At 41.5% G+C, this 27,820-nt stretch overlaps 1 protein-coding gene across 1 annotated transcript in view; it reads right to left on the bottom strand.

Annotated features, from left to right (window-relative positions):
- Window positions 1–27,820, bottom strand: part of ZMAT4 (zinc finger matrin-type 4) — a gene marked incomplete at both ends in the record, with an annotated part of 231,860 nt that overhangs the window by 149,967 nt on the left and 54,073 nt on the right. The window contains one exon of the mRNA XM_080797298.1: window positions 20,905–20,994. Coding sequence (XP_080653424.1) covers window positions 20,905–20,994 — 90 coding nt within the window. The remainder of the gene's footprint in view (window positions 1–20,904; window positions 20,995–27,820) is intronic.

A 27,820-nucleotide genomic window follows, 5' to 3' on the forward strand; every position in this document is an offset into this window, starting at 1 on the left:
AGAATTTGACTGAACTGGGGGTGCCTGGGTGGCTCAGTGGGTTAAAGCCTCTGCCTTTGGCTCAGGTCATGATCCCAGGGTCCTGGGATCGAGCCCCGCATCGGGCTCTTTGCTCCGTGGAGAGCCTGCTTTCTCCTCTCTCTCTGCCTGCTTCTCTGCCTACTTGTGATCTCTGTCTGTCAAATAAATAAATAAAATCTATTAAAAAAAAAAAGAATTTGACTGAACTGTTTTATTAGGCAGAACATTACTAAGTGTGACCCCATTTTATATATACTACCTACATATATACATATATATTTTGGCAGAAATATTTCTGCCAATACATAGTTAGTATATAAATAATATATATAGCTTATATATAAATGTTATGTATGTATATATACATATGCAACTATAGAAACATAACTATCAAAATTATATATATATACACATATATATGTGTGTGTGTGTGTGTGTGTGTGTGTGTGTATGCATGCAGTTATATCCAAGTAAAGAAACCAGAAAGGATCTATACCATATTATTAATGATAGCTCTCAAGAATGGGATTTTCACAAACTCAACACCCAAAAACACAAACACTCTAGTCAAGAAATGGGCAGAAGACATGAACAGACACTTCTCCAATGAAGACATACAAAAAGCCAACAGACACATGAAAAAATGCTCAACATCACTCGGCATCAGGGAAATACAAACCCAAACCACAATGAGATACCACCTCACACCTGTCAAAATGGCTAAAATTAACAAGACAGGAAACAACAAATGTTGGCCAGGATGCAGAGAAAGGGAATCACTCCTACACTGCTAGTGGAAATGAAAGCTGTTACAGCTAGCCGCTCTGGAAAATGGTATGGAGGTTCTCAACAAGTTAAAAAGAGAGCTACTCTATGACCCAGCAATTACACTACTATTTACTCCAAAGGTACAAATGCAGTGATCCAAAGGGTACCTGCACCCCAGTGTTCATAGCATCAGTGTCCACAATAGCTAAACTGTGCAAAGAGCCAAGATGTCCATCAACAGATGAATGGATAAAGAAGATGTGATATATATATATACACACACACACACACACACACATATATGTGATATATATATATATATATATACACATACATACACACACACACACAATGGAATATTACTCAACCATTAGAAAGGATGAATACTTACCATTTACATTGATGTGGATGGAACTGGAGGGTATTATGCTGAGTGAAATAAGTCAATCAAAGAAAGACAATTATCATATGGTTTCATTCATATGTGGAACATGAGAAACGGAGCAGAGGACCATAGGGGAAGGGAAGAAAAACTGAATGGGAAGTCATCATAGAGGAGAAAAACCATGAGAGATTCTCAACACTAGGAAACACTGAGGTTTAATGGAGGGAAGTTGGTTGGGGGTTGGGGTAATTTGGTGATGGGCATTAAGGAGGGCACATGATGTGATGAGCACTGGGTATTATATGTAACTGATTAACTATTGAACTCTACATCTGAAACTAATGATGTACTATATATTGGCTAAGCGAATTTAAATTAAAAAAAAGAATAGGATTTGCATTTCCAATGAAAATAAATAAATAAGACAATATAGAAAATAATAATCATTGTATATAATTTTATAATCAGAAAGGGAAATAATAAAATAGTTCCACTTGACAAAAGGTAACCTGGTTTCTGTGTCTGCAAAATGTAGACTTCTTTGAAAGGAGTCTTTGAATAATTGAGCTTTTTCTCTACTGAACAAGAATTTGGGGCTTTAAAACACTTGCTTAATTGGGTCATTTCGGTTAACACCTGAAAGCAGTAACCCAAGATGACAGCTGAGCAGGGATCTTCCTTCCTATTTCCTAATGGTCCCAGAATGTCAGGCAAGAGCCCCAGACAGCTGATCTGAGGTCACCCGCAAAGCATTTCCTAAAAACCAAAAGTCCACTTTAAAAGTAATGACATTCTGCACTGACAGATGTCTGGCTGAAACCCAAGGGCCATTCTCTCATTCATAGATTCACTCACCCCATATGTGCTAATAAGCATCTCCTATGGAAAAGGACTAATATAATCCCTACCCTCTGGGCCTTATTATGGAGAGAGGGGAGCCCTTGGTATACAGGAAACACACACACACACATTTATTACAAAACAGAATGCTGAGGAGGGGTCATAATATGGTAGTTTTCATGGTGCAGGTGTATGTGAGCTGTATCGTGAATGAGGGTGGGCTTCTCAAGACATGAAAGGGGGAGAACAGGCATTCACTCTGAGAGGGTGAACAGCCTTAATAAAATGAAACACAGCTAGTGGTAAATCCTAGCCTGTGGTGAATGAAGAGTATCTGATTTGACATGATCTTAGGGTCCATCTGGGTAAATGCCAGGAGCTGAGTCCAGAAGGACCAGGATGGGCTAAAGAAAGCCCATTAAGAGACTATCTGGAGAAAATCCCATACCTGGGACTGAAGGTTCCCTGGCAATGCATGTTAGATGTCTCTTTCTAAAGGGAAGCCAAAGGGATTCACAGATTGTGTCTACTGTCTTAGGTTTTTTATGCAGATTCTACAAGAACTCTGGGTCTCCAGGCAGCAGAGATAGAAGATAGCCCTGCTCAGGGTGGGAGCTGGGTATTGGGGTGAAGAAATAGAGGAGAGGCCATGGGGCATGACCTACCCATATGCCCCCAGCTGGTTTAGTCACGATGTTTGATTTCTTTTATGTTTCTATAAAATACAGGGAAACACTGCTCATCAGTGTCCCAAATGAGGCAAAATAAAAGTGATCAGATGTATTCAGGGGCCTGCCATTTCTGTCCTAAGTAAAAGAATACATGGGGTCTGATCCTTCTGCCACTTCAGCACCCCTCTGTGGTATAATTGCCTAGAACTGCTTAGCAATAACTCACAAGTATCCCTCCAATTGAATAACCAAGCTACACTTACCCTGGATATAGGTCCCTGTATAGCTCTAGAATTGCATCTTCAGACAGAGGCATAGAACTATGGACACCATATTTGGCTGGGAATGAGGGTGAATGAGATTCTTCAGCCAGTCTTTGCCTTTAGTATCCTGCAATTCCTATTTGATTTCAAGCAAAAATAACAGGTGAGTCAAGCCCTAGTTTGGCAGCCCTCAGAAGGGGTCATGGATGCTCTGTTATCAAATTTAGCCTTTATCCTACAAGAAAGTGCATCATCGAAGCTGTACAAAGAGGATGAAGACAAGATCAGATCTAGACATAAGAAAGGCAATCCTGGTGACATTTTTAGGCTGGTTAGAAGACAAGAGAGATTTAGAACAAGGGTGAGGAGGCAAGAGACATCAAGCCAAGTGGGAGCTGATGAAGGTTTGATCTCCTTCTGAAAGAGCAGGAAGGGACAGAGATGAGGTGAAGAGCATTAGACTGGGCAGAATCCCAAGATTAGGATGTGGCAGGTGAGTGGGGCCAAATATAATTCAATAGTTTTCAGCCTGAGGAAATGGAGGAAGTTTGGTATTATTAAATCATAAAAAGATATATAAGAGGGAAACAGGTTTTTGTGGGGATAAAACATAAGTCCACTGGAGTGTGGTTATTCTAGATTTGAAAACATCTAAAAGTCTACAGTTCTGTGACCATGGGGTTCTATTTTCAATATATAAAAGCAAATTGCAGAGTAGTAGTCCAACTAAGTTGCTTATTAAAACATCTTCCCCATACTCATATAATTGCATTTTTCAGAACACAGAGAGATTTCTTCTTGTTTAAGATTTAGTGGTATATGACATAGACACACAGAGGGAGGAATATTACTCAGCCATAAAAAAGAGTAAATTTTAGAGATGCCTGTGTGGCACAGTCAGTTGAGCATCCGACTCTTGGTTTCAGCTCATGTTGTGATCTCAGGGTCATGAGATTGAGGCCTGAGTTGTGCTCCTCACTCAGCGGGGTGTCTGCTTCAGACTCTCTCTCCCTCTCCCTTTGTCCCTCCCACCTGTGCTCACTCACATTCTCTCTCTCTAAAATAAACAAATCTTTTATAAAAAAGAGTAAATTTTGTAGTTTGTGACAATGATGGACTTTGAAGACATTATGTAAGTAGAGAAGGACAAACACCATATGATCTCACTTACTTGTGGAATCTAAAAAAACAAAAAACAAAAAATGATCAAAACCATGGTTTTAGATACACAAAACAGATAGGTGGTTGCCAGAGGTGGGTGGGGGAATAGGTGAAGTGGGTAAAAGTTGTCAAAAGGCACAAATTTTTAGTTATAAAATAAAATCATGGGGATGCAATGTATAGCATGGTGACCATAACTGCATATTTGAAAGTTGCTAAAACATTAAAAGTTAAAAGTTTTCATCACACACACAAAATTCTGTGATTATGTGTAGTGACAGATGTCAACTAGATTTATTTTGCATTATATGCAAATATTGAATTATCATTATATATCTGAAACTAATGTAATATTCTATATCAATTATACCTCAACAATTAAAAAGTACTACAAAATATTTAGTGTTCTACGTAACACAAAAGACTTTACACTTATCAGTCATTCACATCTTAGTATGAACTAAGCTTGTAAGGTCCTTTTCCAAGCAAAGGACTTGGAGAAGTGATGAGAGTATCTGAGTGTCAAGCACAGAAGCCCTGAGAGGAACACATAAAGGGGGCTTCAAGCAGCACACTTCTTTCTTTACTACTATGCCCAGAGCCAGAGTTGCCAGGCAACAAGGCCCCACTTCCAGCCAGAGAATGGGCTTATCCTATAACATCTCTAATGTCATCAAAACTACTGTCCTTCAACCCCATGTGCCAGGAAGTAAGAGGGCCAAGGGACATTTAATATTTGTTAGTCCTCAACACTCAACTCCCCTCTTGAGGAAACAAAAATAGATCATTCAGTATTGTTGTATTGAACATACAGTAGTAAAATGCACAAAATTTTGTTTTATAGCTAGTTTTATCCTCTATCACTACTTTGGTAATAATCAGCTAAGCTTCCCTTATACAACACACTCCTGTTTGATGTCACTTCCTCGAAGTCAGCACATCTAAATTAAACCGGCTCTCTTTCATGGTCTCCTCTCAATGAACAGCTTCTGCATCTACTGCTATGTAACAAACCATGCCAAACAAACAATTGTTTATCTCAGTCCATGACTCAGCAGGTCGGCCATTCAGGCAGGGCTCAGCTGAGCGGTTCTCCTGGTCTGAGCCAGGCTTGCCTGCTCTCCACATTTGCCATCAGCTGTTTGCTTGGCTGGTGCTGGCTTGGTTTCCAGATTTATGATGGCCTCTGCTGGGATGCCCAGACTCTTTCCACATGTTCTCTCATCCTCCTATCAGCTAGCTCAGATTGGTTGCAAGAGTCCAGGAGCATCAAGTGCCTAAGAACAATGCATGCATGTTTTTCAAGGCTCTACTTGCTACTAGTCCACTGGCAAAATTACCTAGCTAAACCTTGACTTTGGTGGGGAGGATAAATACCAAAGGGTGTGGATATAAACAGGTGGAAACAACTTAGGGCCCTCTGTCTAATCAGTTCTCCATCCCTGATGATGTTCACTTTAACTTCTCTCATATCTGCTCACTTCTCACCTCTGCTAAGTTCTAACTCTCCTAAACCTTGATAACAGACACGTAACAGGTCTACTCACTTCCACTCTGGGACATCCTTTAGTCTTTTCTTCACATTGCAACAGAGTAATTTTTATTTTTATATTTATTCTCATTGAATAAAAATTGACACAATTTCATGAGTTTCAGGTGTGCAGCACAGTGATTTGACATTTGCATATATTACAATGATCACAGTAAGTCAGTAAGTCTAGCTACCATCTGTCACCATACAAAGTTAATACAATATTATTGACTGTATTCCCCATGCTATACTTGTATCTCCATGACTTATTTATTTTATACCTGGAAGTCTGTACCCCTTGATCCCTTTCATCCATTTTGCCCACTCCCATCCCTCCCTTCCATCAATCATCAATTTGTTCTCTGGATCTATCCAGCCTGGGTTTCATTTCATTTTTTTTTTCTTTCTTTTTTTTTTTTTTAGATCTCACTTACAAGTGAAAATGCAGTATTTGTATTTTTCTGTCTGGCTTATTTTATTTAGTATAATACCCTCAAATTCTATCCATATTATCACAAATAATAAGACTTCATTCTATTTTATGGCTGGGTGGTATTCCAGTGTGTGTGTGTGTCTGTGTCTGTGTCTGTGTCTGTGTCTGTGTCTGTGTGTTTGTGTGTGTGACATCTTCTTTATCCATTCATCCTCCACTGATAGACACTTGGGTTGCTTCCATATCTTGGCTACTGTAAATAATGCTGCAAGAACAAAGGGGTCAGAATGATTCTTAAAAGCCAAATCTGAACATTTTAGTCTCCTGTCTTAAAACTCTTCAGTGGATTCTGGTTGTACTTAAAATAAAAACCAAAACTTCCTAAAATGGCTTTTAAGTAGAGTCTTCCATCCTACATATTGGCGTACACCCATTCTTCCAGCTTCATATCAATAGTGTCCTTTCACATTCAGAGATGTCCCAGTTTGGATGATGAATTACGTTGTCACCTTCCCCTAAAAACCTCAGTGGTCTCCCACCTACTCTGTGACCCTTCTAACCTCTTCTACCATCACACCTGCTGTGTTTTGCCGAGTTACACTTGCCTTCTGTCTATCCCCAGATGCTGTTCCTTCTCCCTAGAAACTTCCCTTACCCTTTTACCCAGTTAATGCCTGTGCACTCTTCAGATGCCACGTGGGAATTACTACTTGAAGTCTTCCCTCAGTTCCCAGACAGATCACCTCTCCTGAATGATCTCCCTCAGCACCCTGTCCACTCAACCAGAGCATTTATCAGAGCTGCTATTTCAATTTAAGGCAAAGACTTTGGGTCTGGCTTTGCTCACCACTTACTCGGTGTCTGGAATAAGCACAAAGCAATTATTAATGGATTATATGGATAAACAATTATTGCATTACAAAATAAGAGAAATATCTGAGATTATAAACAATCCACTGATCCAGATTATTTATGAATCATAATATTGGTTACAAGAAAATATTTAAATTGCAATTAATTAAAATCAGAAAGCAACAAGTGGTCATTTAGTCCAGAGGAGGAAATAATCCATAAACAATTAATGACCCATCCAAGATCTCTCACCCTTTCTTGAAGACCAAGTGAAATGTAGACTGGACTAATAGTTTTCTGGTTTTTTTCTAGGTGACAAGACTGCAGAGAACTGCTGTCCAGTACACTATGTCATAATGCAAAACAAACAAACAAACAAAACAAAACAAAAAAACATAAAAATGAAAAATCTGTATGGAGAAATGGATGTGCAGGAAAACCCATTAAAGACTCTTATTTCTTGGTTTTCAGAAAATTTCAAGTCTTAAATCCATCTTGAATGTTTCCATCCCTCATTACAATAATGGATACAATGGATAATGGGATATCAAACAAAGTAATTTGTCAGTTCTAGGATGTGACATCATGACCATTCATTTCTGGGGTTGCTAATGCCAACCAGTGACCTTCTAGAATTATGTACAGCTGAAATGTGAAGAGGAAATTTAATTAGAAAAGGTCAACCATCACTCAATGCACCAATTAAATAAGATTTTTTTTCCTTTACAATAAAATTTCAAAAGTTAAAAAAAAATCATATCTTCTGATATACATTCAGTGCCTATAGCCCAAACTATAATGACTATTTAAATTATATGGAGGATAATATTTGCTGAGCTCTTGAGTATCTGAAGCCATAGACATTCCTTTAAAGGTCAACTGTAAAACCAAGTTAATAACTCTGAAGAAAAATGCCTTTTTTTTTTTCATCAGGAATTCACAATAAAAATAGTCTCCTTCGCTACACAATTTTAACTATGCTTGGCAAAAAGACAAAACTAATAGACAAATTATACATGATTACAAGACTCTTTGGCTATTCAATGTCACAGATCAAGAGGAACTGTTCCTGTTGCAGCAAGTAATGGCCCAGGACCACACTCATTCACATATGCTTCCACAGAGAGTTTCGATGGAGTTTCGGGAATGACACGCTCAAACAGCCACATTTTTAATATCTATTAAAGTCACTGTGCCATGACTGAACAACGCCACCTGTGAGCAGAAGGGAGGGGAATACGAGCAACCGCGCTGTGCACGTGGCTGAGGGGAGTGCACGCTGTCACCCGGAGCTGTTCCAAATATCTGACTCTCTTCCAGCTAGACTAAAATATTGGCGCTGGATAACAGCCAAGGAACGACAAGACATACGTGTTCCTCCAAGCAAGCCCTGATGTGCTAATGCCAACACCATATTTTTCCCTCTTTGTATTAGTTTAGGTTCTTTAAAACAAGAATGTTATTGAACACTGCAATATTTTCTCAGTTTCTCTCGTTCCTTGGCAATTACTTATGGTTTCTACAGAAAACATCTCTCTCGACAGCATTTGGTCCTCGAATACAGACTGATTCATTTCCGTACCAGCTCACTTGTATCAGTCTAGTGTGTGTTTTCTCCTGATCAAATACAGTATCAGAAAGAATGTCACCCTTACCCAGTGCATTAGACAGGGGAAAGAAGTGACGGTTGTCAGGCACCTAACCCCAGGCCCTGCCCTCCCTACTCCTTCTATTTTCACGATCACGTTCATTCCTCACCCAAGTCATGGGATAGATGGGCTAACTAAGTCTACAAAAGATTGAGAATTTGACAAAGGTCAACCCACTAGCAGGAATTATAGGCTATATTCATCTCAGGTCTGTCCCCAAAGCCTGTACTCATTCCTTTACATGACATGGAATCAGGAGGCCCCATAGTATCTGCCTCTTGGATTCTCAATACGTGTAAGGCTATCAACCCTCAGTAGGGACCTGAGGGGGGAAAAGTATGTGATTAGGATGACCCAGTGAACATCACCCCAATCCACTGGAGCCCTGACTGGAAGAATTCCTTGGTCCACTCCCATAAAGAATGTTCTATAGGAATCTAGCACTACTAATGTCACCAACATGGGAAATGGCTTAGCCAGAAATGAAAGCTTGTTCTTAAAGAAGTGCAATGAATCAAAGGCTGCGTATGGGCAGATGACCTCTAGTTTTGTGTGTTTCTTTCCTCTCTGAACCTTCTTGATCTCATTTACAAAATGGGCACCATAATTCTCACATGATAAAATTCTCTGAAAATTATGTAAGACCACATACATGGAGCTCCCTGTATCATCTGTGATAGAGGGCAGGGACACGAGACAGGTTTGCTGGATCCAAGCCCAAAAAGACATTTTACTTCAAATTAGTAGAACTCAGTGCATCATCCCTATTTTTCAATGTGTTTTCTCAAGGCTTTCTGGTGTTTATCAGGGAACATTCATCATTGTCTCAGCATTACCTGCACCAAATCCAGGTCACACGAAGTTATAAATCTATCTTGTATTCTAAAGTCACAACCCGTGGCTGCTTCTAGGGCAAAAAGAAAAAATATGTATTCCTAAAAGAACACATTGACCTAAACAAAGCCAAACAGTCACAAACCAGAATGTAGTGAAGGAAACAGACTTCTTTGTTCTGCAAGAATAATATTCTGAGCATGAGGAATACCCAGAGGTTACTAAGGAGAAACAGAATGGGCACATGGGGTCGCCTAATGGGAAGACAGCGGGCATGATTTATGACATAGCCTTAAGAGAGTAAAGACTCACTGTGCTGTGTAGGACAAAAGGAAGAAGGGAGGCAAGATCTTCTCACACCTCCCACAGCCAGGGAAAAGTTGGAGATAAATGGACCCAGACACATAAGGGCAGACATTTGATTAAAAGTGAGTGGTAAAATTTTTTCAGGAAAGAGCTGGGATTTAAGAGAGAAACAGACTTCTGTTTTGTGAGATTCTAGGATATGAACCAAGAAAATCCACCGGGGAAAAAAACTGAGACAGGAAAGATGGCTTGAGATGCAGACACCTGAAAAGAGGAAAACAGCAGACAGGGAAGAGAGCCGAAGAACCCGGTTCCCACATGCCAGTGAGCCATCAAGCTGCGTCTAGGGGCTCCCACACACCCCTGCTGGCCTCTCGGAAAGGAAAGGCAACGTAGAGACTGACATCTCAGAACTGAAGTTAGAGAAGTCTATGGTCCCCAGAATTCTTTTATTCTAACTACCTTCAACAAAACAAAACAAACAAAAAAATCGTGATTCATTTTCAAGAGCCCATTTGGTGTGCAAAGTGAAAGACACATGCTAAGGCATTTGACCTCTACTCGCCCATGTTTCACCACACCCAGTAAGTCTGATCCACCTGCTTGCCCTGGAGGCAACACCAAAAACGTCCTCCAGAGAAGAACTTCTGGACTCGGTTTCCTTTTCTCTTAGGGCTGAAATAGTGTGGGAAGGTGGGAAGGACATTGACCTCCATTAGCTGCACATTTGAACAGTCAATTTGTGGCACTAGGGTCAAGCTTCCAGGGCAGACGGGAGAAGACATGCAACAGTTGGTCACAGTGCAGCCATTGAGAGGGCAGCTAATAAGTGAGCGGGGTGGTTACAGACAGGAGAGATGGACCCAGAAGATGTGGGTGACCACCAGAAGCACTTGCTGGAGAGACCAGCCTGGGCGATGACAGCATAACCTCCCAAATCCTCCCCCTGCCCTTATATTTTGGGCACACGATGACCCACATGAGACCAAGAACCTCGTGGAGATCCTCACAGAAACAATGTTCATGACTTCCAGATTTTCCTGAACAAACCCAATTTTACAAAATCTCCATTTAACAAGGTACTTTGATAGGGTTATAACTAAAATATAATTTCATGGTAATACTCTGTAAGATTCCCCATACAAATGATAGGTTTTTATTAAAACTATTTTTAATCATAATTGTTTTGGAGAAAAATAGGATAATACCTTACTATGAAAATACAAACAATAATTTATGGAATGCCTCTGTGGGAAGAGATAAAAAGATGAATAAGGTACGGTCCCTGCCCTCATAAAATCTGAAACTGTGAGTCTTATCATTTCTGCCTTTTGAACTAAGGAGGAACAGGACAAACCCACTGGAAGTCACTGGATCTGGGTCCTAAAACCATATCTGAGTTATTCCAACTGTCTCAATAACCCCAGTCCTCTTACTAGAAGCACATGATTTAACCACTGACGACTTCAGCATCTGTCTTTCTAGAAGCCTCCAAAGAACTCCCTGCTATCTTACTTCAGGATACCAGAGCTCCAATTCTCTCCTCTTCCCACCCCCTGCACTTGGTAACTGCTTTGAACTCATTCAGCACCCTGTCCCGACATTGGACACCAGTGCACCTGCAGGGAACCTCTAGCCTGTGCCTCCGTGAGATCCAGCTCCTGGAATGGCACCTGGCTTGGCCTCACGCTCCAATAAAAAAGGAGAAAACCTTCACTGGAAGAACTCTGAGGACAAAAGTCTACCAGACACTTCTCCCTTGCTGTCCCCCACCCCGCGGCTGGAGGCGAATCCACTCCTATGCAACTTTAGTTCTGCTCAGCCGGGATCGGCATGGAACAGCATGGAGAAAGAGTTTTCCTCGAAATCCATCCTGATTCTCAGATCTTCCTGCTCTCCTTGCCCTTAGGGAAGAAAACTACCCTGCCTGTAAGAGGGACAGCAACCACCCAGGGCAAGTTCTGAACTGGAAGTTTTCAGAAACCTCCTTCTGTTTTAGATCCATTACCCAGCCGATCGATTTTTACCAACTTATCCCTCAAATCCATGTATTTCTCATCGTTTGCTGCTGCCATCAGCCTCACCCACATCCGTACTCTCAGCGGCCTCCTGAAAGTCTGATGCTCAACCGTTCACCTCCACTCTTCTCTCCACGAATCCCTTCTCCGCATCTGAAGTCACTGCCTGCTTCCGTCTCTGAATACCAGCCACACTGGCTTTCATTTTCTACCTTAAGTGTGCCATGATTTCTTTGACTACAGGGCCTTTGAACATGCTTCTCCCTCTGCCTGGCATTCTTCTGCTTCCCCCACTCAACTTTCAGACACAGCTGAAGCATCAGTTGTTCAGGGAAAGCTTCTCTGATCCCAAAGACCTATGATTTCCCTAGTCTATGCTTTTCCATTACTGTCCTTCATTTATATATTTGTATGCTTTAAAAAAAAAATGCCCATTTCTCCCACTATCCTATAAACTCTGTAAATTGCAACTGCATCTGTTTCCTTCATCATGACATTCTCAGCAATCAAAATAGTACCTGACTCTTAGTAGGAAGTCAGTATTTCTTTAAAAACAAACAAACAAACAAACAAACAAAAAAGAATGAATAAATGAAGCCCATACAGTAACACAGAGTTCCAGTTCTGGTACCAAACAGTATTGTGTTTGAATTTGGCTGTATCATTCTCAAGGTCTGGGAGTTGAGATAAGATATTTGACCTAAGCTTTAGACTTCATTCCTTTTAAAAAAAAAAAAAATTTAGGGGCGCCTGAGTGGCTCAGTGGGTTAAGCCTCTATCTTTGGCTCGGGTCATGGTCTCAGGGTCCTGGGATTGAGTCCTGCATCAGGCTCCTCACTTAGCGGGAGCCTGCTTCCCGCTCTCTCTCTCTGCCTGCCTCTCTGCCTACTTGTGATCTCTCTCTGTCAAATAAATAAATAGAATCTTTTTAAAAAAATATAAATAATAAAATAAAAAATAATTTTAAAGATTTTTTTTTTAATTTTTAAGTAATCTCTATACCCAACTCACAACCCCAAGATCAAGAGTCACATGCTCTTCCAACTGAGCATTCCAGGTGTCCCTTAACCCCTTTTTAAATAGAAGCACTAAAGATTCCTACTTGCATTTGTCAAATTCAAATGACATTTCTAGCAAGTATTCAGCATAGAGCTTGACACATAAGGAGGGCTTAATTAGTGACTAGATAACAAGGGAATGATTCAAGGATATGTCAACAGTAGAATCAAAGACCCAAAGACCCACTACACTACTTCTGTTGTAGGGAAAAAAAAAAAAAAATTCATAGCTGTCTTTTGATGCATCCTTCTCTTCTTCCCCTCTGGATCAGATTTTAGATCAAAGTAATAATTATGATATAAATGAGTTTCAGAACCACAGTCCCAAGCTAGAGGTCTAGTCTGGGGCCCAGAGAGAGTCATGGATAGCCGAATGCCACGCTGCACATTCACATTAATGAGGAGTTCTGGGGTTTTTTTCATTTAAATTATTATCTGGTGTGTCTGTATAACAAAATTTTGATTCCACTTTTGGGTACACTTTAGAGAGGAAATATTGGACCTTGCAGGACATACCCGTGATTTGTAGGGACAAGAATGTGTATTCTGAATCAGGATGATCTCAAAAAACCAGGAGTTCTGGTTTACCCTGAGCTGGCTTTGCTGTGTAGATGGCATAAGAAACCGACTCTCCTCATTGCTTCCACAGTGCTGCCGGCTTCAAACAAATTCGTCTAACAGGACTCGTTCCGACATGTCAAGCTATCTGCATTAAGAGAACCTAAGCAAAACACCAGGTGTCTATTCTCACTCAGAGGTTTGGAATGGTACTTTCTCCTGGCCAAAACCTTCAACTGGCCACAAGGAAACTAAAGCTCTAAAGGAACAAGGACAAGGCAGCTTTGAGAGTATGTAATGAGAATGATGTAAAGGAATCCTTCCTGCGAGTAGAGAGACGCCCAGCGAGAAGAGGGACAAAACCCCTCTTTCTTCACCAAAACTACCCAGCTTGCACAGGGGACAGCAAGCATGTTCTGTAAAGGGCCGGAGGGGTAACATTTTAGGCTTGTGGGACATCAAGTCTGTTGCAGCAACCCAGCTTGGCTGCTGCCCTGTGAATAGAGCTGTTAACATTGAACATGGCTGCATTCCAAAACGACTTGATCTGTGGACATGAAAATTTGAAGTTCATGTATTTTTCACACGGCAACATACTCTTATTGTATTTATTTTTTAAAATTATTTTTATTAACATATAATGTATTATTTGCCCCAGGGGTACAGGTCTGTGAACCACCAGGTTTACACAATTCACAGCACTCACCATACATAGCACATACCTTCCCCAATGTCCATCACCCAGCCACCCTCTCCGCAACCTGCCTCCCCCCAAAAACCCTCAGTTTGTTTCGTGAGATTAAGAGTCTCTTATGGTTTGTCTCCCTCCCAATCCCATCTTATTTCATTTTTTAAGACAATTATCATACGATCTCCCTGATATGAGGAATTTGAGAGGCAGAGTGGGGGTTTTGGGGGATAGGGAAGGAAAAAATATAGTCTTTTAATCCCTCCCCACTCCCCTGACCCAAACACGTAAGGCTGTAAAAACCGTTCTTGGTTTGTGGACCTCACCAGAATAGGCAGTGGTCTGAGTCTGGCCAGCAGTTATTTCTGACCCTTGTTTTATAAATCTGCATGATCTCACCCGTACTGATGTCCTAACTGCCCTTCAGGTGTCCTAGAGGAAAACAACTGGCCTGCCCCTACTGGACTAGAGAATTGTATATTGCACGGTGGGGATGAAAGATGGGAACCAATAGACAGAAATGAAAAACCCAATGAAAGAACAGTCCACACATACTTTACCATGTATCTTGCAGCTTCACGAAGAGGAAGGTTTTATTTGAGCCCCTTAACGACTCTGAGAGGTAGACCGGGCAGCGTTTAGAGGCCCTGATTACAACCACAGCAATTAAGGTTTAGAAAGTCCAAAACAAAGTTATAAAACTAATATATGCAGCTAAGCCAGGGACAAAATCCCCACTTCTAGCTCTAAATGCACAGCTGGAAGCCAAAGCACACAGCTCTCATTGGTAAACGCACCTCTCTTTGAGAAGTGCTCATGAACTGAGCTGCAGACCCCTGGAGAAAACCACATTTTGACAAAGTAAATGCTAATATTATGCCTAATATACGTCTGAACCTCTCCCCACCATCCCACACTTCACTCTGGTCTCCACTGCTGCACTGAGTGAATTCTGTGCTCCTCCCACCCCACATTCACGTCCACATTGAACAGGTGACATTGGAAAATAGGGTCTCTGCAGATGAATTAATTACAATGAGATCATACTGGATTGTTACAGTGGGCTCTAAATCCGGTGGCAGTCGTCCTTACAGGAAGAGGAGAGAACACACAGAGACCCACACAAGGAAGAGACCGGGTGAGGGCAGAAGCAGATTGGCGTGATGCAGCTATGAGCCAAGGAACGCCAAGCACTGCCAGCAGCCACCAGCAGCGAGGAGAGAAGCATGGAACCGATTTTCAATCAGAGCCTCCAGAGGGAGGCCCTGCCTACACCGTGATTCAGACTTGTAGCCTCTAGAACTGTGAGAAAATAAATTTCTGTTGTTTTTAGCCACCCAGTCTGTGCGACTTTGTTACAGCAATCCTGGGAATCTGACACAGCCGCCCACTGGCATTTACGCTCTAGAAATACCTTCGAATTTGGTTTCCCTGAAGACATTACTCATGTTGACTCCACACTCAGAAGAACCTTTTGCAGGGCGCCTGGGTGGCTCAGTGGGTTAGTAAGTATCTGCCCTCAGCTCAGGTCATGATCTCAGGGTCCTGGGATCGAGCCCTGTGTGGGACTCCTGCTCAGAGGGGACGTGCTTCTCCCTCTCCCTCTGTCTCTCTTCCTGCTTGTGCTCTCTCACTCTCTCTCAAATAAATAAATAAAATCTTTAAAAAAAAAAAAAAAAGAAGAGTCCTTTGCTGCCCTTATTCACTGGACTCACCCCCACGTGTCCCTCAAGAATCAGTTCAGTCTGCTTTCTCCAGGCAATTCTGTCCAGCCTCATTCTACCAGAAGAGGTTGGGGACCCATGCAAATATGCCAGACATTGCCCCAGGAGATGTCTGTGGTCACACCTGTGCAGCTATCACACTGTATTAGAAGACATGACTGCACACTGGACACTGCCCCCAAACAGATCCTGATCTCTGTTGGGGAAGGATTCGTGTCCTTTCTCTCTACATGCCTCGGACTTATTAGCTGCTTGCTACCTACCTCTGGAAGTGACATGGGGAGCTTGTTTGCAGTACCAGAGGAGTTTTCTTTGGTTTTCTTTTGTATTTCCCCAGCCTTGTCTCTGCCACTTACCAGTGTTGTAACCAGAGTTGAGGGACTTAATTTCTCTCTTTCAGTTTGCTTTTCTGTAAAGTGGGGATAATGATAGTTCCTACCCTACACAGGAATGAGGATTAAATGTGTTAATGTATGTAAAGCATTTAGAATGGAAGTGGGAAGTGCGTGCTAACCACCAGCTATTATTACTTTGCCCCAGAACAGCAGTGCTCTCTGGCTATGGACCCAGCAATGGCTTCAACACCTAAATATAAGATATAATTTCAAGATATGGGGGAGAAGCATAGGAATAGAACTTAAGGAAGCAAGGAGGGTCTCAATCTCAGGCCTGACCAGTTTGGGCAAGTCATGGTACTGCTTAGGGCCTTATTTTCACTTTTGGCATAAGATGGGGAAACCCAGGACTTTAGGGACCCATAAAAGTGATCCTGGAGGTTCTCCAGCTCCGCTGAATGTTCCAGACCTATAGGAAATCATATAAGTATTTAAAAGTGATAAGCTTGAACACACTAACCAAATGTCAAGTTTCTCTTTAGAAGGAATTCTATTAACTCCATGTCAAAACACTATTTACTTAATACCGATTGGTGATTTTTGCTGGCAGTTACTTATCCTTACGGAATAAAAACAAAACTAAATCATCTTTTTACTTAAAAATGTTGTTCCATAAGTAGACATTTCTTTTTTCCCAAAGCAGGTGAGAAGTTACTAAAAAGTGACTTGAAAACCCGAGACTTTCAATGAACTAGATGTTCTCTAAAGTCCTTTTTGGCTCTAATGCTCACAAGATTACAGAAAATTTCTCTAAGGCAATCAACTATAACAATTTATTTCACATTTAATTTTACTCTGTGGCCTCAGGAGGAAAATGCCTCACTCTAAAGTTTCAGGGGGGGGGAAAAAAAAACAAAAACAAAAAAACAAAACCATAGAATATCCAGATGAGGATTCTAAACAGTAAAGGATATTGAGGGAGGAATTTAAAAAGCTGGGAATGTCAGGATAGGAGGCAGACATGAATTTTATGTTTTTGAGAAACAACAAGAAAGTCAAATCACCTGGAGTAGAAATGACAATAGACCTTGGGACTAGTAGTAGGCACTTCTGTTCATCTGGTTGTAAACTGGGAGTTACTATGTATTCCCAGAAGGCGAAGAAGTGGGAAGGAAGGGAGAGCTGCTGTTACTCATCAGCCCTATCAGTTTCAGGAATCAGTGTGGGCCCCAGGTTCATGCATAGTCAGGGCATGGAAACTCAGCAACAAGTTTTCTGTTTTCAGAAGTCACTCAATTTTGGGGTATTCAGGGCAGCCATGAAACTGTTCTCAGTAAGGTAAGACTGGGATACAAACCCATCATAAGCCTGGAAACAGAGACGTGGGAAGGCTGGGCAAGAATGGAGAGGCACGTGGAACAGAGTGTTACATTCTTCTAAGAACACAGGGTATTGGTGGAGAGGGGAGCAATGATGACAACTCCTGGGAGAAGGACCTTTGAAAACGAAGTCCTGAATAAAGGAGCTATCTAATTTGGGCCTTATGAGAAAACTGTACATTAGATGTCCTTTTTATCCCCATTTTGCAACCCCGTGGAAGTAAAGACCAACTGAATGAGAAAAAGGAAAGGCTATTTATTCAGAGTTTCCCATAGCCAGGATGTTAGCCACCATCTCATGCCTTTGGAGAAGACTCGCAGGCAAGACAGGTGGGAAAGGTATGTAACAGTATAAAGGGGCGGCCTCAGGTGTGCCCTGATTGGAGGCTGTTCGTGTGTGGAAGCTGTAAATAGGCAAACTACAAGTGCATATCCTTATGTGCTTGCTTCGGGATGCCTATTTGGCTTTCTCTGGTTGGTTCCAAGGTGGAAGCAGGGACCAAAGTTAGGAAAGCTATCAGATGTTCCTCATGTCCAGACTATTTGGGGCCTATTGTTTCAAGGGTTATTGTTTGGCTTCCTGGATTGTTACTAGAGATAGTGGTCTGGCTTCCTCTAGGTTTAACTTAGGCAGGCTTCCTGGGCTGGTTACTATATATTAATGGGTTGGTTTCCAAGGCTGGTTGCTATAGGTTGTGGGTCAAAGTTCTAATTTTATTTATTTATTTTTAACTTTTTTTTTTTAGTTATAGTTGAAACCCAATGTTACTTTAGTTTTAAGTGCATAAAAGTTCTCTTTCTCTCTTTATATATGGCTGGCCATTGTCTATTTGTATACTGTCTTCCAATCCTTGGGTATAAGTCTGTAAAAAAGAAAGTTGGCCAAATAATTACCAATATTAACTTTCACAGCCCTAGTGAGGGACTGCAGTGGCTTCCATGCTGTATCTGGTATGTCAAAATGCCTAAGGCAAATGACATATTCACCTATGAAATGTATATACACTCTAATAAAAGCATCAAATATCTCTTTTAAAAAGTAAGTTCATTATGGGGGCACCTGGGTGGCTCAGTCAGTCAAGTGTCCAACTCTTGACTCCAGCTCAGGTCATGATCTCAGGGTCATGACATCGAGCCCCGTGTCGGGCTCTGGATTTAACACAGAGCCTGCTTGACTCTGTCTCCCTCTCTAAGTAAATAAACAAAATCTTTAAAAAAAAATTTTTTTTAAGTAAGTTCACTATGCTTCTTTCCTGCTTACTGATTTGTCCTTATGTTATGACTATGAAAAGCTATAGAAATGATTTAAGAAATAAATCATTGGTAGATCCAAGTTTTCAAAGATACACAGATTCCAGGATACACCAGAAGCAAAAGTTCTCAAAGAGCTCACTGGTAAAGGATCTTTGCAAATACTTCTTGCTTTGAAAATCCAAACGTCTTCCCCTCCATAAACTGTCCCCAACACTATTTGCAGAACCAGAACCTGAGTGGAGTAAACCATGGATCTGACCAGATCCATGTCCCCAAGTAACACCAGTGTGAGTCCCAGTGCCCCCTATCTGTCTGCCCAGTCAAGCCTTCCCTAGGAGCTCTGACATAAATAAGTACAATACTCATGACTAGAACTTGAGTAGATAGAAAATGATCCGTGTTCAAAGAGCTAATTGTCAACTGTCTATGAACCCTACACAAAATGGCTACTGAATGAAGGGACATGAGCATCATCACTGGATGATTTCAGGGAAAAGGAACTAATTCTGTTCTCTCTGCTAATAGAGCCTGATGGAAAACAGGACTCTGCTATAGCTACAGGATTCTGAAATTACATGAAAGCTGGCTCAGGCCAACTTTGCTGGAGCTTAGTAAGTTCTTTTGATGGGAATATACCCAAGAATGCACCTGTCTGCTCCCTCGCTCCCAATTCCGCCAACTGGTATAATCCATTCAAGCCCAAAGACCCCCAGCTCAAATACCAATTCTCAGAAACACCATCCCTGAGTGACTCGTCCTGGCATGGATCAACTTGCCCTTTGTCTCCATGGAGCTTTGTGCAGAATGTTAAATAAACACTTGCATTGTGGGATCACAGCAATTTTTTTATACAATGTTTATGTCCCTCACTCAACTCTGAGTTTCTTTAAGGCAAGTCTGTGCCTTATTCATCTTTTTTTCCCTCAGTATTTGGTATGTAAGTGTGCACCTCACAAAATCCTAAGGAAAGTGTGATTATGATAGCCTCATTGAGGACACAGGTTCTGAGAGATCAATTATTTGCCTAAGGTCATAAGGCTAAGAGCTGACAAGAACTAGTCTCTGTCCCATTTCTTAGCAGTTTAAAAAGTTTTCATGACACCTTTTGCCTCTAATAAGCTCTAAATGCTGCCTCACCAAAGCGGTCAAGACAACTTCACAGTGTTCCGGATTAGTCTGGGTATGAACAGCTCGTTTCGTGATGTAAGATATGTGCTTGGAATTCATTAACACCAGCCCTGATGCTCACTACCTGTGGTCATAAGCAGTCCTCTTGTTCTCTCTTTTTCTCCTGTGAAGAATACACAAGCTCATTTCTTGTCAAGTTTCTTCAGTGATCATATATTAATTTTTAATAAGAAAAGAAGACCGGTATCTATCTGGCAGCAGAAGGAGAAAGAGATCACAAGCACAAGCGAGAGCGTAGGGTATGAATTCCATGCCTGCAGCCTCCTCAGAACTCAAAGGACAAGTGATTTCTGTTTAATCTGCAGTGTTTATCACAGAGGACCTCTGCAATGGATGGATATGAATATTCCACTCGTTAGGAAAAGAAACCCCTGCTGAGAGGAAGGAATATTTATTTTATCAGTCCCTGCCTTGGCCTGGCTGAAGTAAACCCTTCGTTCTAACTTTACGTCCTCAAAGCAACCTCCTAACTGTCATTTTCTTCCCAAGTGAATGTTCCCTCGGGGAGAGAGGCACTGATCAAAAACCCTGAATATTTTTATTTGCAAGATAGGCACAATCTTTATTATAAATTAATAAATGGGCATTCAGTTTTATACACCAAAGGAAAAATAAAATATGTAAACAGCAAAGTATCTCATATATCTGACAGGATTTCTCCTTAAGCCATCTTTCCTACTCTTTTTCTTGTGACGGCTCCTGCCTCCCCTCACCCAGCTGCTCTCTGTCCCCTCTGGACAGTCTTTCTCCACTCTGCTCTGGCACAGAATCATCGCGAAGTCCCCCGACACCATACTGGAACGTTTGGGCAGGGAAAACGAAAAAGACTTGCTAATGTGTAATATTTTCTGTCGTATTTAATGAGAACTATTTCTGCTCCCTTAGCTCTCTCCTGCTAAGGTAGACGTGACTTTACTTTCTAGACCTTCAGAGTTCTCAGCAAACTGAACACATCATCTGAGGATATCAGAGGGTGCCAGATACTCACATTTTCTGACCGGAGCCTCTTGGCTGGACACCCACCATCCCTGGGGTGAAGCATGTAATACAGTCGGACTTTGCTTGCATGTTTTCGACTCTGGGAAGGAAAAGCAGAAGCAGATACTATGAAAGAGAAGGCATTTTAAATCCTCAGACACATAGCCAGTGACTGCATATGCAAAGTAGTAAAGTTTCATTAAAAACACTTCCACATGCTCCTGAGAATTATGCAGGGTGAAGATTCAGATAGGTTAAGCGACTTGCCCAAAGTTACAAAGCCAACATAATTTCAGAATTAGAAAAGACAGTGAAAGAAAGCTAAAAGCATTGGGATGTTTAAGCCTGGAGTGAATCACATATTTAATTATCCTCAAAATAAGAACAGGTCAGAGAGAGAATAGTACAAGGATGGGCTGTGATGGGAGGCAGGGTCCCCGGCCTTGTCTCGAACTCCCGCTGCCCTGCCCTAAGGAGCTGGGGACAGACAATGCCCCCTGGGAGTCAGCAAGCATAGCATCTCCAACAGAAGTCTCTTTGACTGGTTCTCCCATTTTGGAGCTTCATTAATAAGCTATTAAAAAAGATTTTCCAGATCAGACATCATGGGCAAAAAAGGACATCAAATGCAAGTCTGAGCACTGATCAGAGCCCAAACTGCATGCAAGCAGGCAAAACAGTTCAACCATAAAGCCCCATCAGCCACAGGGTTAGCAACGGACTCTGGCTTTCTACCTGTACTGACGTGTCCAGGCCCAGCATGGAGAAATTGATCGCATCCTAGTTCCGTCTTCCCTCCACTCCTCTGCTCAACTGAGAGCCCACCTGAACTTCCCTCCCCTTTAAAGAACCATGAGAGACTGTGGGCTCTGAGAAACAAACTGAAGGTTTTGGAGGGGGGGGGTGGGGGATGGGTGAGCCTGGTGGGGGGTATTAAGGAGGGCACGTATTGCATGGAGCACTGGGTGTGGTGCATAAACAATGAATCTTGGAACTCGGGAAAAAAATTAAATTAAATTAAAAAAGAAAGAAAGAAAGAAAGAACACTACAGTTCTAATTTCCAAGTTGCTACCTGAGGATGGCCAAGTGACAAGAGCACAAATAGTCACAAGTTCGGAAGCCAGGCACGGCTCTGAGGCTCTCTGGCTGGGTGATATTGAGCAAGTCAGTCTAATTTGTTTATAGCTAAAATGAGTCTCATTTTCTCTGCGTACAAAATGAACATAATATTTATTAGGATTGCTGTGAGAATCAAATGAGGCAGTGCATGTGAAAAATGGCAATCCACATAATGCTTAACTTAACGTGGCTCACCAGCGCGGGCACCAATCCTGAACTCTGAATCTTCAGTGCTAGGATGTGAATTCTCCTTGAATCCATCTTACTTAATTCTGATCCCCGAACCCCTCCCTTTGTTCAGGACTGAATTCCTCCTTCTCCAGGCCTTGGTTTAATTTTGTCTTCACTTACAGTCGGGGACCAGCCAATCTCATGCATGATGGCTTGCTTTCACAGATTAGCCACAAAGGCAAAGCAAGCAGGCAGAGCAGAGAACGTTTCAGAGAATGCACAGCAAATTGCAACTTGTTTACAGGACAGGATATGATGTAAATCCCTCAGCCTGGTTTTCCTTCTTTATCACTTTTTTCATTCCTTTATTGTGCTTCTAAAAAACATGGTTCTAACAGACACATGAAAAAATGTTCATCATCACTAGCCATCAGGAAGATTCAAATCAAAACCACATTGAGATACCACCTTACACCGGTTAGAATGGCCAAAGTTAACAAGACAGTAAACAACAAGTACTGGAGACTATGTGGAGAAAGAGGAACCCTCTTACACTGTTGATGGGAAGGCAAGTTGGTGCAGCCACTGTGGAGATTCCTTAAAAAATTAAAAATAGAGCTACCCTATGACCCTGCAATTGCACTACTGGGTATTTACCCCAAAGATACTGATGTAGTGAAAAGAAGGGCCATCTGTACCCCAATAATCATAGCAGCAATGGCCACAGTCTCCAATCTGTGGAAAGAACCAAGATGCCCTTCAATGGACGAATGGATAAAGAAGATGTGGTCCATATACACTATGGAGTATTATGCCTCCATCAGAAAGGACGAGTACCCAACTTTTGTATCAACATGGATGGGACTGGAGGAGATTACGTTGAGTGAAATAAGTCAAGCAGAGAGAGTCAATTATCATATGGTTTCATTTATTTGTGGAGCATAAGTAATAACACGGAGGACATGGGGAGATGGAGAGGAGAAGTGAGTTGGGGGAAATTGGAGGGGGAGACAAACCATGAGAGACTGTGGACTCTGAGAAACAAATTAAGGGCTTTGGAGGGAAGTGGGGTGGGAGGGATGGGTGAGCCTGGTGATGGGTATTAAGGAGGGCACGTATTGCATGGAGCACTGGGTGTGGTGCATAAACAATGAATGCTGGAACACTGAAAAGAATTTTTTTTTTAAAAAAGGAAAAGAATTTTTAAAAAGTAAAATAATAATAATAATAATAATAATAATAAAGTCATTGAACACTTTCAAGGCCTTTAAATGAGTTTAAAAGTGCTAATGGAACATGAAAGATATTACAGATGCATAAAAGCACTGAAATGTGATTTTGAAATGTATCTGGAGCCATTTCTAGGTTGAATTGTAAGTTGTAATCAAGGGTTACCTGGAGTCTTGTTTGCCCGTGAGATTGGTAGGATGAGAAATAGAGACCTATGTGGACTTGTGCCAGATTATTTCAACAGCACTGTTCAGCTTCTGCATGCTTTTGAGAATGATGCAGTGCAGACTAGTGAAGGTTTTTTTGCAGAGAATTATGTTGATTACTAAAATCTATATACATTTTCTAGGGTTTTTTTTGTTTTTTTTTGTTTTGTTTTGTTTTGTTTTTGGAGGAAGGGGCAGTGGGAAAGTTAAGAATATGCCTACAGGCAAAAAAGAAAAAAGAACATTTAAAAACCTGCAAGATGATGAATATGGTCCCAGAGGCAGGGCTGGGGAAAGGCACAACAGACCAGTACTTAGTGAAAAGACAAAGCAATACCAGCATGAGCTCAAATGCGGCTGAAGAGGGCTTTCAATGTTGCATTTGTTACCCTAGAAGAATGGATCTCAGTACCTAACACCATCAATCTGCCCAAAGCCCTGGATTTCCAGAGAACAAAATCATTGCAAAATTGGAAATCTTATAATGCATCCTGTTTTGTGATGGGATTTCTTCTCTTTGCTAAATTATTACATTTCTTTCAAAAAGACTTTTCCAGGCAAAGGCAGAGTTCACTGGGTTGTTTAACTGCGGTTGGACAAAACTGGTAAAAAGCCATTAGATGAACAGAAAAGGCAAGTATATGATGGTAAGCTCTGCCGTGAGGCCATCAGTGATGAGAGATGTTGGAATCGAAGTCTTATTAGCAATCTTGTTCATTTTTCTCCTTCAGCTCTCCCAGACTCCAGTTTAGATGGAAGAAGGACTGACTGCCCTCCAGGTTCTGCCTTTGCCCCTGGGTATGGGTGAAGAAAAACAGAGCTTTGGAAAATCCCACCTCATTCTGGAATGATGGTGGAGGCATTCTGCTTCATCATTTAACTGTTTTCCTATTGCCTCTGTCCTCCTGCTCCTTTTCCCAGACTGCCGAGGCTGGACCCAGTGCCACACAAGCCCACCCTGACTTAGGGCAGGAAGTAAAAACCCAGAAGACAGTCCACTTCTCAGTAATGGGAGTGTGGAGTCATACCCTTCCAGTTAGACTGACTGAAACCCAAAGCCACTCCCAAATGATGTCAGTTGACAAGAATAAAGAGATTGCTAGCAGATCGCTCCCAGGCGCCCTAAACTCGCCTGCCTCAGCCCTGGGGTCTTCAACACCTGGGTGCGACTCATCTAGTGAGTCCTCTCCTTTCTTCCTGGCATTCTCACCTCTTCCTCAAAGCGGGACGCCCTGAGTCACCCTCAGCATCTTCCTCCAACAGGCTCCTCTCAACTCCTTACCTACCAGAAATTGCTTGAACTTTGGCCTGGTAACCTCACTCCTCTGAACTGATTCTAGAAACAAACAAACAAACGAAACCTTCCCACAAAAAAAGTTAAACTTAGATTTGAGTGAAGATGTTCATTGCAGCATGACCGAACTAGGAACAGCAAATCGGGGAGACAGTTACATGTTGGACAAGAGGCTGTATGTTCAGTGGGAAATTGAAGAAGTGCTTTCTACCTAATGCATGCTGAACTGCTTGCATACTGTGATTAAGATTATATAAAAATCTGTAAGTATATCAATAAGAAGTGGAAAGGAAAAAGAAAAACAAGCATGATTTATTACGGAAGAGAAAGTATGGATGATTTTCTTTATTTCTACAACAAATTTTCCCTTACTATAAAAGTAATAACTTCACAATGCTCAAGCCATTGTAATTACAATGTAATTCCATTGTACATCTATTTTCTACTCATAATGATTATAATTAGTAAACAGCACAGTGATCTGGAATGCTTTTATACCCATAAGTTCATATACTGATATAGTCGGCCACATTTCCATCTACCCTCTTATCAACATTCAAAATGCATTGCATTTTTTTCACTGCAATACTTGGTAACTAGATAAGCCTACTTAATCCAAGAGGAATACATATTACTTTAACTTTCAAAACTTTGTTTTGGTACATACAAAGGCCACGGTAAATATATGTCCTCTTTACAATGTGGTCATTCCATTTCCTATATTTAAACGAAGATTATGGGCACAGTGGACAAAGGCCATCTAGAAACCAAACTGGAAGGAAAACCACTTCTGAAATGTATTTATGTCATCCAAATAAATATGAACAAAAAAACAATCCTTATGATTTTTTCAAAGATTTGTCAATACCTAAAATATGCACTTCTTTTAAGAGTTTAAAAAGACAAATTACCAACTAAAGGAAATATAAGGAGTAAAAAGTACCTTACATGTTAAGTGTATATATTACAGAGTTTCGGGGAAGAAAAGGATCATTTTTTCAAGGGAAAAGCCACGAAAAAGACATCGCAATCTCTCTCGCTATACCAAAAGTCAGTCCCTGGCTCTCACATTAATATTTGCATTTTAAGCAAAAGTCATTACTTTCATTCAAACCACATCAACTTTAAGCTTCCCAGATAGGCCAGAAATTACCAAGTCTTCCATTTTAATTAAAGCCTTTGCCCCTGATGCTGGGCATTGTGCAGGGGGCAGACCTATCTGCAGATTAGTTTCTTTGGCTCAAACAATCTCCTGGCACTCAAAGAAATCATCTAAAGTGGAAATTCAGGCCAGCCTTCTCTTTGGGGGGATAAAGAACAAGACAAACCTCTATTTCAGATGTATTGTGTGAAAGAAGGGGGTGGACCACATCGAAATAGAATGGCTTTGTGCTTCACCTAAATAACCATCTTCCATTATCACATACCCTTAAAAAATTCACAACTCAAATTTGCTTCCAACAAGGCTACTGGTTTCTGGTCTCATAAAATGTGAAGATAACAAAGTAACTTAGTATTTGCATAATGCTCCAAACAAAACCCCTGTGACATTTACCATCTCATTTTATCCTCAAGTCACAGTTGTGAGGCTGGCAGGAGAGGTGTTATTTCAAATAAGCTTTAAGATCCATTCCTGATTTCTTAGTTAAGTCTTCACCATTTTATTTCATCTTAGGTATCTAATTATACCTCTTCCAGAAACCAGCTAAAATAAGCCAAAGACTATAAGAAAAAGGGAAAACCTGAAACAGACTGATAATTACAGAACAGTCATTCTCACATGCTACCGATTTTGAGCTGTTTCTACTCATTCTAGGGTGAAGGGGAGCCGATTAAAGGAAGGACAGCAAATCCCAAGGGTCTAACTCCCCAGCTACCTGAGAATGATGGGCAGATGTGACATGGCGGCTCCAGCTCTCAGGAAGAAGGAGGCACCCTGGCACAACCCTGGGTAACACTCCCAGGTTGAGGGCCTCAGGGCTGAGCCCTGGAAAAGCCAGAGTACATCTTCACTAGGAAGTCAAGGTCAACAAAGAGAAAACCACAAGTGCCGGAGATCCCCTCTGATCACTGGGACGCTTTCCCAGAGTGATGCATCTCTCCTTATTAACACAGGGAGGAGGCTGGATACAGAAACTCCCTTTACTTGGGGTGGAAGATGGGCTCAGAAGAGAAAGACCCCGAGTGAGGAAGAAATAAATGTCCTCTGCTGGAACTGTCCAAGGACCCAAGTTCCAGGCCTCCTACGTAAGCTACTGAAGTCGTCCTACAAATGGATCAGATCAGAAGATGCCGCAAAATTTCAGGTGTACCATGAAAAGATCAGAGGCCAATCCTCACACACTAGGGACAAGTAGCAGGCCTTCATGACCTCTCTTCTCCCAACAATCAGTGGCACCCAGGAAAAACTTCTGCAATGGAAAAGAAGCCTTCAGAAAACTCTCAAGGAAAAGACATAAGGCAATTACTTGTAAAAATATTTCCTACAATAAATGGAAGTACATTTTAAGTGTACATACTTCATTCATTTAATTCAAGAAAATACGGACTGAGGGTAAAAGCTAGAAGATGAGATAGCACAGCTGACGGCAATAAAGATGCACTGCCTGAGTTAATAAAAAAAGGACATTAAAAATATCCTGTTTTCATTTTGAAGGTCTTTCACATCAGTACAACAGCAGAATCAACACTGCAGATCAGTGTGGAAGTCAACACAGAGACACTTCCTAGAATGCAGAGGGAAAGGATAAAGAAGTGGGAAAAAATGGGTCGCCTGGGTGGCTCAGTGGGTTAAGCCTCTGCCTTCAGCTCAGGTCATGATCTCAGGGTCCTGGGATCCAGCCCACCATCGGGCTCCCTGCTCAGCGGGCAGTCTGCTTCTCCCTCTCCCACTCCCCCTGCTTCT

This window comes from Martes martes, assembly GCF_963455335.1.
Source record: "Martes martes genome assembly, chromosome: 2".
Taxonomy (NCBI): domain Eukaryota; kingdom Metazoa; phylum Chordata; class Mammalia; order Carnivora; family Mustelidae; genus Martes; species Martes martes.